The 18,553-nt window shown below is 44.8% G+C and overlaps 1 protein-coding gene across 6 annotated transcripts in view; it reads right to left on the bottom strand.

The window, feature by feature from the left end:
• Window positions 1-266: 266 nt before the first annotated feature.
• MPRIP (myosin phosphatase Rho interacting protein) overlaps window positions 267-18,553 on the bottom strand; it is a 78,241-nt gene continuing 59,954 nt past the window's right edge. For 3 of the 6 annotated variants that reach the window (XM_058157191.1, XM_058157194.1, XM_058157193.1), the window contains exons 16-24: window positions 12,124-15,954; window positions 10,065-10,212; window positions 9,493-9,610; window positions 7,584-7,743; window positions 7,103-7,222; window positions 6,699-6,785; window positions 6,175-6,337; window positions 5,739-5,824; window positions 267-3,183 (exon numbers count right to left, since the gene is read on the bottom strand). In XM_058157191.1, coding sequence (XP_058013174.1) covers window positions 3,112-3,183; window positions 5,739-5,824; window positions 6,175-6,337; window positions 6,699-6,785; window positions 7,103-7,222; window positions 7,584-7,743; window positions 9,493-9,610; window positions 10,065-10,212; window positions 12,124-15,954 — 4,785 coding nt within the window. In that variant the 3' untranslated portion in view covers window positions 267-3,111. Of the gene's footprint in view, window positions 3,184-4,755; window positions 4,822-5,738; window positions 5,825-6,174; window positions 6,338-6,698; window positions 6,786-7,102; window positions 7,223-7,583; window positions 7,744-9,492; window positions 9,611-10,064; window positions 10,213-12,123; window positions 15,955-18,553 lie in introns of all 6 variants that reach the window. The other 3 variants (XM_058157192.1, XM_058157196.1, XM_058157195.1) reach the window with 3 other exon arrangements.

Here is an 18,553-nt window from a genome sequence, read left to right as displayed (position 1 = left end):
CAGACAAAATCCATCGGCCGCTGTAGGCATACATACAATCCTATTCGTTCGTTAATGGACATTCAGGTCTAAGAAACACCTTCCTATGAGTCCATTAAACTGAGTTTACTGCAACATAACTGCATAGCCCGGGATTATTTGCGCCACTGTCCATTACAAGCTCACTGAAGTGAATGAGGAAGAAAAGTATTGTATAGCAATTAGGTTTTAAAACACTACATATTTTTTTCTTTGGAGAGGCATTTCCAAAACTAAAAAGGATCAGAGAAATTTAAAAATATATTTATAGCATTCAAACAAACCAACCAACATTCTTTAAGGGAACAAAGCAGGATTTCAGGTTACACTAATTTCCTTTTCCCAAGTCCAAAGGAAATCCGTATTAGAACAAGATTAAAAAAAAAGAAAGTCACCCCATAAAACCCTCCGCGAGTTTTTGCATAATAAATATTTACATGGCGTGCTTTGAATACTATACAGGTCTTAAATTATTTTTAGAGAATAACAAAGCTTTAAAAAATGGGGGGGGGAATTACAAAGGAAAGATAAGCGTGCGTGTGCTCGAAGTGTTCACAACGAAGTACTGCATATGAACCATTGAAATGGAGAAAAAAAGAAGTCCAGTGAGATTCTAATCAAGTATATTGTCATTACAAAAAGCAACAATTCCCCCCACCCCACCCCTCAACACCACACAGGGCCGCTTGAAGGCAGCCTCTGTCATAGGAAGAACATCCTGCTCGGATTCCTGGATCCTCCTTTTGTTTCTTAGCAGGAAAAAAGGAAAGCAAAATCGCATGAAGAAAAGACAGGAATCCTGCTTTGAAACAAGGGGGGTGGGTGGGTGGGAAAAAAGAGACAAGATCAGCCGTGGACAAAATCCCAAAAGCCGTACTTCAGGTGTGTTTGCACGGTACATCCAACCAATGCCAAACCTTCATCAAGAATACACATTTCTCTTAAATCTCCGAAATACAGAATTGGGTGAAAATGCAACAACCTGCCTCTGAACACGCCTTTTTAAGAGCCATTTGCACACCAATCCTTGGGGCTGCCATACGTACTTTGAATCACGCTTCTAGACCCTCAACCAACAATTTGCAGTCAGATAGGAAAAACTGCTCAGGGTTAGGAGAAGTCTTGAAGAAGAAAAGCCCAACCTCTAAAGTAAAAATAGGAAGATCTCCTTAGTCCTAGCCATTCAGGGCAGTTACGTTTTGTTGAATACTATTTTTGTGGCATGTCAAATACAACCAGGCACCTGAAATTCATACGTTTTCCTCTGTCCAGCTGCCTTTAAGGTAGTGCATACTAGGGTAGCTTTTTGCTTCAGGTCTACCTCTAGGAGACAGGTGATCTTGTAAGGTGTTTCTGTTTTGGAACAACTTATTTCATTGCTAGGGGTCTAAAAATTCTAAAACCTGCATGCAGAGAAATGGACCAACCCTCACTGAGATTAGCAAGATTTCACACAGTTGGGCTTGTCCCAAAGTTAGACAGTTGCAGCAGAAACTCAACCCAGTAAGAGCAAAAACTCCCCATTTTAAGGGACTTCCGATTTGTAGAATTGGGCTGGAGCACCCTAATCTTCTGCAATGTTGGGGAGACTGAAACAAGGTTTGTTCATAATGCTGGCGAGATGTTAATCCTGAAATTTTAAGCACCCACTTCCAAGGTGTTCTGTTCCATCGGGTTTGGCAAAGACATTTCAATCCATTCCAGGGGCCTTTCTTGGGAAAGCTGTATACATTCTGGATCCCAGAGCATCAAGAAATCTATTAATTGCATTTTTGGGATGGGTGGGCCCAAAATATGGGAGGGACAATCAAAAGTCCTGCTTCGTTTCAAGTGGATGAAAGCACTAAAGCTGCTTTGGGATCATGGTTAGCCTGGTCTTTTTTTGAAGGCCACTTTTAACTGGGCTTAGCTCCCAACCCGTTTTCAGGTGTCCCTTTGCAACGGAATATCCCTCGCACAGGTACTGCATGGTGCAATCAGGCCCAAATAGATTCTCAAAGACAGATATACCGGTAATCCTTTTTTTTTTTTAAAGTCACCTTTAGGAAGCGAGGATCTGTACTTTAGGATAAAACCTGGTTTCTCCATCCTCGTCAGACGAGAGAAATGTCCTGAAATCTCTCGGACGGATGCCCAAAACCCACCAAGACTAGGAGAAAAGGTGACTCCAACTGGAAGAGGACAATGGTTGCTAGCGGTTTTAAGAGCTATGTTTTTCCCAAGATCCTGGCTAAGGTGGAATCTGCCAGCCCTTAACCATGGCTCTTAGCTGGCTTAATAAAATAAAATTCAGAAGATTGCTAAGCTACACAAAGGACTGAATCTCTGCAAACCACACAATAGATCAAGGACAGTCCAGACTGTTTTCTTTCCCCCTTGTGTTTCTCAACCATCCAGGGGTGTTGGGGAGCTTGCTTGGCCAAGCTGAATTTGTTTCAGAGTGGCTCAAAATATGCGCCTAAGTGCTGTGTTACTCTTCAACACTGGTGGAGCTAAGCTGCAGGTGTGTCCTCCCTCCCCTTTTCCAAATGCCCTGTTGTGATACCAACACATCAGTAAAACAGGGCTAGCTTATAATAGGCCGTTGAGCCTTAATACTGACACTCAATGTAGTGGATATACACTAGGAAGGAGATAAATATATATATTTAAGGGAGAAAAACCTTCAATCTTCCCCAGCATTCTTGCCCAAAGTAAGGATCTTTTCATTCAGAACATGTCAAGGAATCTGTTTAATCCAGTATTTCTCAACCTCATCCACTTTAAGATGCCTGGACTTCTACTCCCAGAATTCCCCATTGCTGGCTGAGGAATTCTGGGAGCAGAAGTCCACACATCTTAAACTTGCTAAGGTTGAGAAACAGTGATTTTCATCCCTTTGATGGTGGACAGAAAAAAAACAAACATCCGGAATTGTTCAGTCCGTTCATCCAGAGCAGCTCTAGAAAAATTCCCGCTCCCGGCCAAGCGAAGCGTAGTCATAAAAAAAAAAAAGGATCAAAATGGTGAGGGGGAAAAAGGAAGAAGGATGCTCGTGTCGTGATGCATCAAGCTAGGCGGTGCACGTGACCAAGCCGGAAACGAAGGAGAACATTAGTCTTTCTTCAACTCCTTGGATTCAAAGAGCTTCAGGCGCTCCTGCACCGTCAGACCTTCCTTCAGACTCTGGAGGGGAGAGAGAAGGAAAAAAGCAAACCATAAAAGGCTGCTCTTCTGGAACGGACCAAATCCAACACGCAGGTGTTCAGGCAGAGGAGATAAAATAGTGAGAGACCAAATCCTCAGGTTTTACGTCATGCGGAAGAAAGAAAAAGCACCATTATAGAGAAAGGTTACCAGAGAATCGGTGCCTGATGGAGGAAGAGCGAGATGACCACAGGCGTAGCTAACTAGAGTGACCCCCCCTAGAGATTCTCTGAAGTATCGCCAGATGCCTTCAACTCCACAAGACCTACAAAGTTGTCCTTTCCTAACATATTTGCTCCAAGACAGTTTCCTAATGTCACTATGGGACAACATATTAACACTTTATAAAGGATGGGGTCTCTTGTAGAACTGGGACTATAGAAGGAATGTCCACATTTCCCCCCCTAATGAACCAAGATCCTGGCTTCTTAACTCATGGTGGGAAGAGCAGAATGTTATACCTCTGTTATGAATCAGAGAAGAATAGGGTTTTGATTTGATTGCATTAGGTCAAAACCAAAAATTCCAATGCTGTGTGTCAATTAAGGCATAGGAAAATCAGCAAAAACCCTAGATAGGTGGCTTTTCTTCAAGTTTTTCCCATTTCTTGCACTTTTTGCTTTGTTTCTTTTTTCTTCCTTACTTCATATTAGTTGGTGTTATTAGTTTTAATCTTTTTTTATTTATTAGATTTTTAGATTTTATTAGATTTTTCCTTTTTTAAAGTTTCAATTAAAATTATACATATACGTATATACACACACATATATGTAATTTTATATTACATTATATATCCGAACACACGCCCAATAAGATAGATGCAATGATTTGGGCCATTATATCTAATGGATAAAATTAACTTCTAATTGCAAAACAACTAGAATACTTTCCTTTTGCAAACACCACCAACTCTACCAATAGCAACAGCATTAGCACTTAAGACTTATATACTGCTTCATGGTACTTTGCAGCCCTCTCTAAGTGGTTTACAGAGTCAGCCTCTTGCCCCCAACAATCTGGATCCCCATTTTACCAACTCAAAAGGATGGAAGGCTGAGTCAACCTTGAACCGATCAGGAACAAACTGTTGGCCGTGAACAGAGTTGCCTGCAATACTGCACTCTAACCACTGTGCCACCAACTGTCTGTTTGCCGAGGTGAGCCAGCATCGAAAACTCAGGACTCGAACAGGATCCTTTGCTCAGAAACTCGTGCCACCTGAAGAGTGGTCAGTGGAAGCATGCACAGTCAATCCAACATGCAGGCATCTTCTCATGCTCCACAGAACTCCCCACATATCAGCCGAGATGGCAAGGAAAACGTGTGATGGATGTCAGTGAAGACAGGGTGAGATAGAAAGGTGGATGCAGCCACTGATTGGGCGTGAGGGGTCTATCCCTGCTCTACCTAACCCAATCCCCATGGCTACTGGGGAGTGGGTGGGTGGAGGGAAGGACCTGATTAGCTATGGAAACATCAGCAGAACATGCATTTAAGTACACTGCAACCTCCGAGAAGTAGCATCGTTGAACCGGTGGGTGGGTGGATTACCTATATGGCAGGGACCCTGGAACCTGGTGCATTTCAGTTATCCCATGAAGCCTGCTCAATTACCGACTGTTATCCGAAGCAAAGACAAAAGAACAAAAACAAGAAAGATATAAAATCCTATTGCGGGCCACAATGCAAGCAACTTTCTTCTTACGCCTTTAAGGAGGAGGCCAAGCCCGAATGGCTCCATAAATCAACAATTCCGTTTTAAAAAAAACAACTATAATAATTAAAAACACAAATCAGTAATAAAGAGAAGCTGCTAGGTCTTCCGGTGCAAGAAGAAGTGGTACCCAGAGAAAGGGGCAGGATATCAACAAAACCAATGTAAACTTAATAAACGATAGAACGCCTTTCTCGAATCTGCGGGTGCTTTCTGTGAATTTTGGGGTTCAGATGCTTACAAAGAAGGTGGCTTTAGCTCAGGGTTGCCATTCTTTTCCTAATAAATGCCAATATGCAAGGAGAGACAGGTGGACCAGAATTGGGTAAGGAACTAAAGGATGAAGAGGTCCACCCTTGTGGACTATGGGAAACTATGTTCCCTTAAAGCAACGTTTGTCAAACTTGCCAACTTTAAAAACAAGTGGACTTCCATATAGCAGTCTGGGGAATTCTGGGAGTTGAAGTCCACAAGTCTTAAAGTTGCAAAGTTTGAGAAACAATGTCCTAAGATCTCATGCTTTAAATGTGTTGCTTATATCTCAAAGCACAAAGAATGAACATGTTGTCTACATGTTCTCAGCACACTTATGAAAGGGGATAGCTTCTCCTTTCTTCTGGATTGGCTTCTCAAGCTATCCCAAAGCCTTGGAAACCTCAGGTGGATTCCCCCATCCAAGTATCCCAGCTTAGCCAACAGCTACATTTGGTTGGATGTTGCTATCTGTTGAGGCAGAATCAGCCATCGATAGGACAACTACTAAGGTGTTGCATGTCTAAGCATGTTATACAGGGAAAATGGAAACACCTCATCAACACACCTTTGACCTGATATTTCTTAGTTGCCGGCCAATGCTGGTCCTGTCCTTCTTCAAGAAATCAGGATTGCTTTTCGATTTCATAATATCTAAATGGGTAAAAAGGAAAGTAAGTCAATATAATTCTTCCTCAAACCTGTAGGTCATAGTTTTCCAAACAAACAGAGTTAAAAGAAAGTCACTATCTCAGCTTCTTTCCCCTCAAGGCAACAACACTCCAAAATACATATCCCTGCCTCAGGAAATCCAATTTTACCATTACTTCTAATACTAGGTTCCTTGAATCTACCAAGTCCAACTCAAGGAGATATCAAAGAGTGGTCTTTGCAACGATGAATGTGTACCAGCTTTTTTCCAGGAAAACTTGCCCGAAATCATCAGATCCCACCTTCTTTGATTCAGCATCCCAAAATATGAAATTACAAAGCAGTGAACCTACCGTATCCGGGCACGGTGCTGCTCTCGGGAGATTTTTCTCCCAGGGCTTCGGTGGCTGCCTTCAGCTGCTCTTTCAATCTGCTGATATCGCAGTCTGCCTTGGCCTTGACGATGCTGAGCTCCGTGTAGATGTCTTTGTATTTATCACTGGCATATTTTTTATCCTGGAGAAAAGGCAAAAGACAATTGGAGCTGAGATCTTTTGGTCTCCATGGGCCAAGCAAAAGAGACAACTGACAATACTAGTAATTTCAACAGCCATTAGTTCAACGTGTTAATCACCCACTAAAACTCTAAAGATGGTCCCTTTTTTGCCAGGTTCTTCTTCATCGTGTTCTTCAGCCATGTTAGCTGAGGAATTCTGGGAGTTGAAATCCATCTATCTAAAAGTTGCCAAGGCTGGACACTCCTGACCTAAAACATACTTCTAAATATGACTGCTCTACCTAGCTCGAAGGGTACAAATGAGGAGGTTTAAATCACTTGTTAACGGCTTTAAGGGGATGCCTGCTTCTAAATTCTTACCCTCAGTGCTGTTTGCAGTTCATCTTTCAAGGAGCTGATCTCTTGCTTCAAGTACTGGATTTCTGATTCCTTAACTCTCAACAGGACCTGCAAGGGAGAAAGTCAAGGACATACACCTTTTTTTTAAAAAAACATCAAGGAAAAAATATGAAGATGGGAGGAAAGGATTTTAAAAACAAAGGAAAAGAAAGGAAAGAAAGATAGAAAAGACGAAATGGAGAGAAAGAAGTAAGGATTTTAAAACAGGAAGAGAAAAGAGGAAGGAAGGAAGGAAGGAAGGAAGGAAGGAAGGAAGGAAGGAAGGAAGGAAGGAAGGAAGGAAGGAAGGAAGGAAGGAAAGTTTTGTGATAATAAGGAGGGAAGGAGGGATTTCTGACCTTTTCAACAGTTACAAGCAAACTCACCTCTAACTCATAGGCATCCTTGCCTTGGGTGAGAGGAGAGGCAGCCGTTTCCATGCCACCTTCCCCAGTTAGCAGTGTCCGTAGTCGGGTGATCTCTGCAGCCAGGCGGTTGTTCAGCTCCTATGAGGAAACCACAAATGCACGACTGTTCAGAATAAATAGAATTACGCCAACAGACCACCCGTCTATTATCCAATACAGGAAAACTTTTACATCCATTTTTCCAGAACACAGGAATCTTTCACCTCGTTTGTGCATGCAGAGTGAACCCATGTATATCATCACATCCCTCCCACCCATTCGGCTACTTTAAGATGGGCGGACCTCAACTCCCAGAATTCTCCACTTCCCCATGTTCAAGAGGTCCTTGAACATGGCGAAGTGGGGAATTCTGGGAGCTGAAGTCCGCCCATCTTAAAGTAGCCGAGTTTGAAAAAAAGGCGCTTTAGAGCAACTGTCTCAGATCCCAGGAAGGCTTCACCTGATTGTGCGCATTGAGTTCCTGGTTCTCCCGCTGGCATTGTCGGAGGGCCTGCCTCTCTGCCTCCAAAGCCTGGGCGAGGTGAGCGTTTTCCAAGCACTTCTGCGAATATTGTTCTGAAAGGACTTCCAGTTCCCGCTGGACAGACTGCAACTCCTCCCTGTGGGCAGGACAAAGGAGAAAGGGGGTTTGACTTTGGAAGGCCATTCAGGAACCAACTTGGCAAGTGAGGAGGAGGAGGAGGCAGAAACTGCATCCATGCAATGTGAGAACTTTCAAGTTTCGATTCCTCCCAGGTCTTCCAAGCACTTCTTGCCTTCACTCAGCCCTTAAAAAATCCCTTCCCAATCCAATCATGGTTGTTTTTTATCATAAGTACAGCAAAACCCAAAATAATTTCTCCTTTCCAAAAATGTAAACCAATTAGCTTTTAGTGGCCTGAGTCAAAGTCTGTCCAAAATCCATCCATCCATCTATTCCCTTCCTTCCCTCCCTCCCTCCCTTTGTTGTGGTCTGCCAGCAGCCTGCAGAGCTGGCAACAGAGTCAGACAGCGATGAGGTTGAGGAAGAGTGTGGGCCAGTCCTGGAGGCCAGGGAAGGCCTGGATGAGGACTCTGTGTTGGAGGCTGAGGTGGGGCCAGGGCCATTGAAGAGTGAGGTGCGGACTCCAGAGCCTCCAGAGACTGACAGTAGTGAGGCAGAGGAACAGGAGGAGCCTGTTCCTAATGCATGCATGAGGAGAGCTGCCAGAAGGCAAGAGCAGCTCAAGCAAAGAGGACGACTTGGGAGTAGGGCCAAGAGATGATTGGCTCCTCCCATAATGCTTAAAACACCAGCAACGGCGTTTGGGCTCTTTGCCGAAAAACAACGTTGATAGCTTCGTTTTCTTGCATTTATTTTGTGTCTTCTGAACTTTTGCCAAGAAAGGCCTTTGGCAGTTTGCCTAATTGGACCAAGGTTGGTGATAGGACTGAGGAATTGTGTTGGGGGGGAATTTGCTTTAATTTAGTTGAACTATGCTAAGAATGAGTTAATTCTCAGCTGTTCAAATAAAGGTTGTTCGTTTTTACACTGATCGAGTTTCCTACTACCTACTGGGGCCTGGGTCACAACACCTTCCCAGAGAATGGATGAAGAGAGTAGAAAACTGAGACAGTCATACATGTAAGGCTTTTTTTTTTTTTTTTTTTTTTTGAGAAAAGCCTTAAGCGGTTTCCCCAAAAATTATCTGCAAAGTTCTAGAAACTGAGCTTGGTCCAAATTGGACATGAGGAATTCATTTCTCCTAAAGCACAAATGTATAAATTCAGTTTAGGTCATCTTTTTGGGTGCATCTGCAAGAATAAATCTGTTTATTACCCTTATGTGACCTCCTCAACATAAATTATGAGTGTGTGTGCGTGTGAGAGAGAGAAAATACACACATATATTTGCAGAAAATATGTCTCTGTTGCAGCCAAAGGCTTATGGAGCGGCTCATAAATAAAAACAAAATGTACTACAAATAGAAGAATTTTGGAGTCTAAGAAACCGAGAAGGAAAATGAGCCAATAGCAGTTGGTGTGGACAGCCATGCTCCCCACCTGGCTAGCTGTAGAAGACAAGGGAAATGAAATGGGGTGGGTGTTTGTGTGTGTACTAGTGCAGGGATTTCCAACCTTGACAACTTTAAGCCTGGTGGACTTCAACTCCCAGAAAGCTTTGCTGGCTGGGGAATTCTGGAGTTGACGTCCTCCAGGCTTAAAGTTGCCAAGGTTGGAGACCCCTGTATTAGTGTGTGTTTGTGTGCTCTGATAATGCTCATAGGCTGCAGACGAGCTCAGAATATCCAATGCACAACGGAATCCAACCGAGGTGGCCCCAGAAGCATTTGACGTGGACAACCAGAAGATACCAAGACTAGGCTTACAAGTATTGTCTCTGCAGAGCTTCAATGTCTGAATTGATGCTGCTAATTTGGGAGCGATGGGTTTTTTCCAACTCCCGTTCAAGTTCCTCCCGGTGAGCGTTCTTCATGGCTTCTATGGCTGGAAAGGAAAGGACAGGAAGAATTGCAGGAAATCCTTGATTTACAACTGTCAGGGAGCCCAGAATTACAGTTGTTAAAAGTTATTGCCATTGTAAATTGAGGCATCGTGAGGACAAATCAGATTTTAACACATTTTTTTTTTGCAGTTGTCATTAAGTGAACACTGTGGCCTTTTTTTTCCAATTGGGAGTTGTTTTTGCCAGAAATTGGAAGTAAACACTGGAAACCAGCAAATCATGGTCAATTGACCACTGTTTGTGTGTATGTGTGTGTGTGTGTGTGTGTGTGTGTGTGAGACTGTGTGCGTCTGTCATAACTCTGAAAAGGGGTCATATGTAGCTGTGGGGAAGTCCATCATAACGTGGTTAAGCAACTGGTCGTAAACTGAGGACTACCTACACAAAGTTGCAGGAAAAACACACACCTGCCTTCTCTTCTTCCCTTGGACCTACCGGAGATAGTGGCGGCCGTTTCCTCAGCCAGCAAACGGTCCTTCTCCTCTCTCAGCTTCTCCAGTTCTCGATGATGCTGCCTCTGCAAGTCCTCAATCTTCTTCTGGTGGGTCTCTTCCATTGCTGCAAACCCCCGTTCACATGTTGCCTTCAAGAAAATCAGAAAGGAGGATTACCTTGGCATGTTGCCCCAGTCCATTTAACAACAACAATAACCACCCTCCAGTGACGATGTAGGCAGGGTCTGGAGGGGAAAGGGAAGTGGCCAACAGAGAAGACCGGAGTCCCTGACGGAACAACCCTTCTAGTGAAGGCCTAGCTAGGTTAGAACATCCTCCATCACCACCACTACCCATCCTTACTATAATGGAAGCAGCAGTCCAAAAGCTTTATGGAAGTATTATTTTAGGAACCCATGAAAAGGTTCTAAAAGATGTGGGCATTCAAACTTGGGGAGGAAAAAAGACTGTTCTTGCAGGGACTAACAGTTCTAATCCTAGCTTGCAAACTCTACTCAATCCTTCTTCTCCCTTTGTGTATCAGGAGTAGGACTTCACATGGGTAAAGATTCCCTAAACCATTCCTCTCTCAATAGCAATAAATTAAATTGCTTAAATTTAATTTTAATTTCGCTTAAATTTTAAATTATCAAATTGATTTTATGGGTTTAAATTTTTTGTAAATGTTAGAGGGTAATATTTTATCTATAAGTAGCCATATCAAATAGGTTTTTTAAGGGTTGTTTTTAGTTTTGTATTGTTGTTTTCTTTCTGTATTTTATTCTTGGCTGTACACCGCCCTGAGTCCTTCGGGAGAAGGGCGGTCTATAAATAAAAATATTCTATTCTATTCTATTCAATAGCGCTTAGACTTATGTACCGCTTCACAGTGCTTGACAGCCCTCTCTAAGCAATTTACAGAGTCAGTACATTGCCCCCAACAATCTGGGTCCTCATTTTACCAACCTTGGAAGGATGGAAGGCTGAGTCGACCTTGAACCAGTCAGGATTGAACTCCTGGCAGTGGGCAGAGTCAGCCTGCAATACTACATTCTAACCACAGCGCCACCATAGCTTCTAATGCTACTTCTTATTCAAAATCAGGAATCCACCACAGCCCATTGTTCAATCAATGTGTGGTATGAGTAATAATGAGCCTCCCTACTTTAAGGTTAGGCTGCCATGTTGAAGTGTTCTCTTTAGGGTGTGCAATTATGGGAAACCAGAGGAATGTCACCACGTTCCACCTCTTTACACCCAAGTGAAATTACAAGAGTTTTCAAGTAGGGAACACCGTAAGAGTTAGCATATATCTCAAAGGAGAATCCTTATTGGAAAATCAGTTCTTTTCCTAATTTGATGGGCTTTGAATGGATGTAGTTGGGGAGATTTTAAGCACAAGCAATGATGCTGATCCAGCTAAACATTTTTAGACATGGTGAGTAAATGATGAGGAACAACAAGCACCCTGTTCCATTATGAAAGGGAAAAAAAGACAAGGGCCCTCTTTAGGGTGTGTAATTATTACAAATCAGAGGGATGTCACCAGGTTCCACCCCCTTCTTCACTGTCTAATGGAGGGAGGGGGAGATAGGCCAGATTTTCTAGGGGCAGAAAACCCTACCACCACCAAGGACAGTCTGTGACCCTCAACTTGGTGGGTGTTATCTTCAACTGGAACTTTCCTGGCACGCTGCCCTCCAACCCTCTTAATCTTCAGAAGGTCACCTTTGATTAAGTTGGACTGCTCGGTGACTTGAACTTCTTAATGTCAAGAAAATGATGTCAGCCCTGGAAAAAAAATGGCCAGTCTGTTCCCAAAAGGTCAAGGGATTTGCTTAGTCCCAAGGACTCATATTCTGGTTTAAATGCGTCCAAGGCCCTAGGAAGCTAAACTGATGCCATGGTCGCTATTTAACAAAGTGAAATGCCTTGAGAAAGCTTCTATCGCTGGATTCTACCCACAGGCCAGTTGGTTAATTAGCATGCTTGCTCTTAACAAGGGATGGGGGGGGGGGTCAGACTACATGACCGCGTAACAAGAAAAGACGAACAAAGACCTTAAGGTTCTCAAAGTCCTTCTGGTATTTCTCCCTCAAGGTGGGCACGTTCCCTTCCAGCTGCTTGCTCTCCAGCTCATCTCTCATGACGTTCATCTGAGATTCCAGTTCTTGAATCCGCTCTCTCAATCCGTGGAGGGCATTGGGATCATTTCCCAAGACCTGGATCCCATTGTCATGTTCCTCTTCTTCTGCACCAGTGATGATCCCGAAGGTGGTTTCAGGAGGCTTCTTCTGATACTTCTCCAGCGATTCTTCCAAGCTCTTGAGATTCTGGTTGTAGCGTTCCTGCAAGATCTGCAGTTCCTCATCATGGAGGACCTGGATTTCTTTCATCTTGACCTGGAATTTTTCTTCTAAGCTTTGCATTTGATCAAGATGGTATCTCTCCAGGTTCTGCTTATCTTGCACAAGGGCTTCCAACTGGTGGCTCCCCTCAATTTGCTCCACCTGCAGGGTGTCCTCAGCCCTGCGGAGCTGCTCAACAACCTTCTGCATCTCCTCGTCGTACTGGCTCTGAAGTTCTGCTATTTTTTGGCTCTGCTTACATTCCTCCTCTTCCAGGAGCCTCCGCTGGTTGTCCAGCTGCTCCACCTTGGCTCTGAGGTCTTCGTTCTCTCTTTTGAGCATGGCAATCATCTCAGCAAATTCATTTTGCTGCTTCTGCAGCAGCATTTCATACTCTTCCCTGAGGACCGTGACTGCCCGTATGCGCTCCTGGCATAAAGTGTCCATATTTTGCAGAGACTCTTTGTACACCTTGGCTTCCTTAGTGTACTCCAGCTTTGCTCTGTAGGCCCCGTAACAAACCTGGGCCTGAATAATCGCATCCTGAACTAACAGAGAAGAGTAGCGTTCGAGATCCCCCATGCACATCTCGTAAGGAGGACTGCGTGAGATCTTGAGGAGCTTGTGACAATCTTTCAAGGCGTTATCAGGGGACACGGACAGGAGGGCAGCCGCAATGTCTTTCAGAACATTGGCTTTGTCTTTGAGCTGCTGAGCCAGATCATCCTGGATAGCAGCCAGAGCTTGACTGCTGAGATCCTGTATGCTCTGAGCTTCCAAAATGCGGTCCTGAAGGCTGACGTGCCAAGTCGGTCGGGCAGCTTCTGAAATGCCTTCTTGGATCTCAAGAGCTTTGGAGATCTGGTACATGATCCCATCAAATTCAGGAGATTTGTAGGCTTTAATGATTTCTTCCAACATGCACTTATGCTGCTGGAGGGCTGTTTTGGCGTTGTGGAGGTCTTCTTCCATGGCTTTTAATCTCTGATGGAAGGATTCTCTCATTTTCTGAGCCACAAAACCCAGTTCGGCTTTAACCAGCGTACTGTCGGTAACCGACTGGATGAGATACTGAGGGAAGTCCAAGGTCTCCATCTTCCCTTCCTCTCTGACCCTCAAGTGCTTCCTTAATTCTTCTACCTGTCTCCAAAACTCATCTTCCAACAACAGCTTCTTAGACAAGATGTCGGCCAAAGCCACAGCCGTATGTGAGATATTGGAAGGCTCCAATAAGACTGTCTCCAGGGTGGCATGAATCTCTCCGAGAGTCACTGAGATCTTTGAAGAGGCATCTGTCAGAGACTCTGCTATCTGGTTGATCAAGCAAGCTTCAAAAGCCACCCTCCTGGAAAGCAACTTCAGCTGCTCTTCTACAGAGAATTCCAGCTGTTGCTTCCCTTGGGGAGAAGCATTGTTCTCATCCCAGCAGATGTCTTTAGTCTGCAAAGCTTGGACTGCAAGATGCTCTTCTGGTTGGTGTTCAGCTGGAGGAAGTGCTTTTTGTAACATCTGAATCGCATCCATTAAAGTACTTTCAATGCTGGACAGCGCGTCCAAGAACATCTCTCCCTCTTTTTCTTTACCAGAGGTGCCCAGTTGTTTCAGTTCTTCTCTGCGCTGATTTAGACACGCTAATGCTCGGCTAGTCTTATCGTGGAGCTTGCCCAGTTCGTAGATGTGGTTCTCATTCAGCTTGAGTTTTTCTTCCTTCTCGCTTTCTACCTGAGACACCAACCCTCTAATCTGAGTCAAGCTGTCTTGAAGCTGTTCTCTAAGCTGAGCTTCAATGCCGGACCACTGGTGGTGAAGGGCCATGAGGGCGTCTTGATTTTGGCCCTGCTGACTTTCGAGTTTCATGGTTACATCTTTGAGCTTTTCTTCGGTGATGTAAAGTTTGGTTTCCAGGGAGTGAATGATAGATAAGTAGGTCTCAGAGTCACCTGAGGCTGGGTAACAAAACGCTGGTTCAGAAGTCATACTTTCTTCCGAAAGAGACCGTTCCTGGCTCGTGTCAGAGGAAGTGCTGCTGGCCCACATCTTCTCCGATCCATCAGGATGAATATATTTTTGGCACTGGATATTGGAGAAACGTATCCGTTGTCTTTTGGCTCCTGGTATTTCCGCATCAAGTTTCGTTGAATCTTTCTGACCTATCTCTATTTCTGGAATATCTACTGACTTTGATGGAGAAGAACATTCTTCAATGCTCACCACCGTATGTCCACAGGTTTGCCTCTGGCTGCTACTGGCTCCTTCATGACTATCATCAATAAGCATGCATCCCAGATCTGGGAGCCTCCCTTGCTTTGGGGAATATTGTGCTGGATCTTCAACCTTGCCAATCTCAGTTGCGTTCGTTGCAACCTTCAGCACAGAACTTCCTTCAGCTGATGTTTTCAAATCCTCCTCTTCTTTGGCCAGGTGGTCTTCTTTTTCTTCTTGACTGCTACCCACGGTAATCAGAGGCTCACAGAAGTCCTGCTCTTTTTTCTCCACAAAGCTCAAATGGGTTTCTCTTACTTGTCTCAACTCCTCCTCTTTCTCTTTCAGAATCTGCTGCAAGTTATGGAACTGCTCTGACACCACCTCGTGGGAACGCTCCAGAGTGTGGTAGCTGCTCTCCTCCAGCTGTAGCTTGGCTTGCAACTTCGCCACCTCGTTATCGGACTCTGCAACTTGGTTCATCAACTCTTGGAACCGGCATTTAATTTGATCCCTTTCCTCCTCAAGACTCTTGATATGTTCCACCAGCTTCCGGATGCTGGCTTCTTTGATTTCTAGCTGGTCCTCCAGTTGATGGACTAGTTCACTGCTTTCAAACTTGGCACTCAGCTTCTCCTTCAGAAGGATCTCCTTCTCTTGCTCGTTATTCTGAAGCTGGTTCTCGTATTCGCTGGCTTTATCCTCCGCTTCTTTGAGGCTCTGGATCAAGAGTTGCTTCTCCCTCTCGCAGCTTTCTAGCAAAGACTCGTAATTCTTCTGGAGCTTCCTTTCCATCAGCATTCGGGATTGTTCGCCAGCACTCAGCTGGAGGCTCAGATCAGTGATGCGATCCTGGAGACGTTGGACTTCTTTCTGGTAGTCTCTCTGCAAAGCCTGTTGCATCTCTAAATCTCTCAGCTCTTGGGTCTTCTCCAGCAGGAGAGCTTCCGCCTTCTTCAGCTTCTGCTCACTGGCCTTCAGCTGGGAATTCAGGGTTGTTTCGCTGTGTTGCCATTCCTCCATCTGCTCCTCCGTTTTCTTCTTCTCGGCCTTCAGGTCGCTCTTCAACTTGGCCAAGGTCTGCTCCTTGATAGAGAGATCTGCAGCTGCGTTGCTGAGTCGGGCTTGCAAGCTTTGGATCTCTGCTTCGTGATGTCGGATGACATCCTTGGCTTCCCCATAGCTACGTTTAAGCGACTGGATCTGCTGATTGATCATCTCCTGGCGCTGGCATTGCGCTTCCAATTCGCCCTGGAGATCTTTGTTGACTTTATGGAGCCTCTCCCAGGCCCCTGAGGAAGAGGAGGAGGAGGAGGAGGAGGAGGAGGAGGCCACTTCAGTCTTTAAAAGAAAATTAATTGAATAGAAAATTAGTACCATTCTTGGTGCCAGGTTCTGAGTGTCACATCTCTGGTTAGGTTTAAGGCCATAGAACGTGTTGAACGGGTTTGTTCGCTCCCTTTCAGCTCCAATTCGGAATGGTCTCCTGGGGGTTTTTTTTGGTTTTTTTTTCAAAAACAGCCAGAAACAACCCCCCCCCCATTTTTTGTTTTGAGGATAAGAGGGAGAACATCTTCCAATTTAACAATGACAGCATGGATGATAAAACACGACAACAGGTTGTACACAAAGACCCTGAAAGAAACAACTTGAGTAAACAAAAAGGGAGGAAGAAAAAAAAACCATGATGGACACCAGGAAAAATAATGGCGCAAGACAAGTAGAGGAGAGATTGGAGAGAGAATGAAAATAGGAGGGGTGGGAGGGATGCGTAACGGTACGCTAGGAAAGAGCAAGCAACTTCGCAAAGACAAATCCTCACCTTTGAGGTTCAAAGCTGAGCTAGAAATGGGGGCCAGAATTGGGCCCTCCCTGTGGAATTCCTCCTTCGTCCAGTTGATTCCCACCCCACCCTACTGGTGTTTTGAAGGGCCTTGAAGAGTTGGATCTGCACCCAGATCTTTGGCAATGGTGACTGAGCCCCCTTTTTCATTGTGTAGGTTTGGGTTTTTTTTTCCCCTGCCTGGTTTGCTGTCCTTCACTGCTCATTTATTAGGACCCCGTCTTATTGCTTCGAATGTTGTTGGGAGTTGGATGGTATGCAAACTTTTAGTTAACAATAATAAACGTCTTAATTTTGTTCGGGGATTTTTTCTCTGTCAAAGGTCTCTCAAACTTTCAAGACTGGGTTGAGCTCTAAGCTTCTCTGCCCAGTGGTGGCTGAGTTGTGTTCCTGCCATCCAGATTTCAATCTAGTGGGGTTTTTTTGCAAACAAACAATAACACCAAACTTCATCTAACGAAGTCCTAGAAGAATCAGGAAACCCACAAAATCCACATCCCTGTCCCTTTCCCTCTTCCCTTCGCTGTAGCTGGCCCAACTCCTTTCTGCCCTAAATTTTAGAGGGGGAAAAAAATAGCATTTGATGCTTTATGTTCCTAGAAAAACAAGGTGGGAATGACATTTTGATGTTGAGGTTCTAGGTCAGTGATGGCTAATTGTTTTGCCGTCGCGTGCCAAAAGCGGGCAGGGGGGTTGCACACGTGTGTGCCCATACCCATAGTTCAATGCACCCTGTGTATGCGTGTGCGAACCCCCCCACTCCTCCCGCTTTTGGTACGCGATGGTACGGTGGGACCAGAAGGCCCGTTTTTCGCTCTCCCCAGGCTCCAGAAGCTTTCTAGGAACCTGGGGAGGGAGAAAACGGCCTTTCCCACCGTCCCTGGAGGCCGGAAACAGCCTGTTTCCCAACTTCCGGGTGGGCCCGGAAGGCCGAAAATCAGCTGGCCGGCACGCACATGCACGCTGGAGCTGAGCTTGGGCCACTCTCACGTGCCCACAGATATGGCTCCGCGCCATAGGTTCGCCATCACGGTTCTAGGTCTACCTAGGCTTTATTCTGCCTGCATGTCAAGAGAAGTAGGGTGGAACGACAGAGGTAAGATGTAAACAAAGGCCCAAAGAAGGAATCCTCAAAGAGATGCAAAAGAAAAACGTGGTTCATGCAGACAGGAGAATGTACAGAGTTTCGTGCAATGATTGGGAAAGAAGGCCACACGGTATGGAAAAGACACAGACAGAAGAAGCCCAGCGGTCAGCCTCATCACCAGCCCTGCCTCGCTGTCCTGGGATGGCTGGAAGGGACAGCCCACAGATGTGACACTCAGATCCATGCTTTCACAGCAGAACAGTCCCCCATGCACGGTGCCCTGTCCCCACGGAAGATTAGTAGAGCCATCTCCCCCTCCGAAAAGGAGCTAGTTGTCTGGAGAAAAGCAGGAAAAACCAGTCATGCGCCATTGTTGTTAAAAACGAAGAGCGCAGTCAGGCTCGAGGCAAGAGAGACGCAAGGAAAAAGTTGTATTGCGAGAGATTCAGGAGGGCTCCAAGTTCGACATGCGTGCAACCTGGCTCTAGACAGATCTCAAAGACTCGATGGGAGGGAAACCTGCAATGTGGACATCACAAATAGGGAAAGAAAGAAAGGAAGAAGGCTAAAAATGTTTTATTGTGGGTCAACAAGGTCACCAAAAGTGCCAGATTTGGACTTTGCCTTCAGGATTGCCTAGCACGGCTTCTTTCTTTCTTTCTTTCTTTCTTTCTTTCTTTCTTTCTTTCTTTCTTTCTTTCTTTCTTTCTCTTTTTTAAAAAATAGGAGTTGGGAAAAAGGAGAAATATACAGCCAATATCACTAATTTGTCAACACACAATTTAGGTTTTGACCAGTGACTTGGGTCTACTTTCTAAAAACTTTTATTACCCTGTTTCCCCCAAAATAAGACATCCCCTGATAATAAGCCCAATCGGGCTTTTGAGCGCATGGCAACAAGGCCAAGTGCTTAACACAGTGTAAGCCACCTTGAGTCTTCGGAGAAGGGCAGGATATAAATTCAAATTTTAAATATATATATATATATATAAGACAGGGTCTTATTTTCA

Source organism: Ahaetulla prasina, chromosome 14 (genome assembly GCF_028640845.1).
Source record: "Ahaetulla prasina isolate Xishuangbanna chromosome 14, ASM2864084v1, whole genome shotgun sequence".
NCBI lineage: Eukaryota > Metazoa > Chordata > Lepidosauria > Squamata > Colubridae > Ahaetulla > Ahaetulla prasina.
Note: the sequence above shows the minus strand (reverse complement) of the source record. Positions and strands in the feature narration are given on the sequence as shown.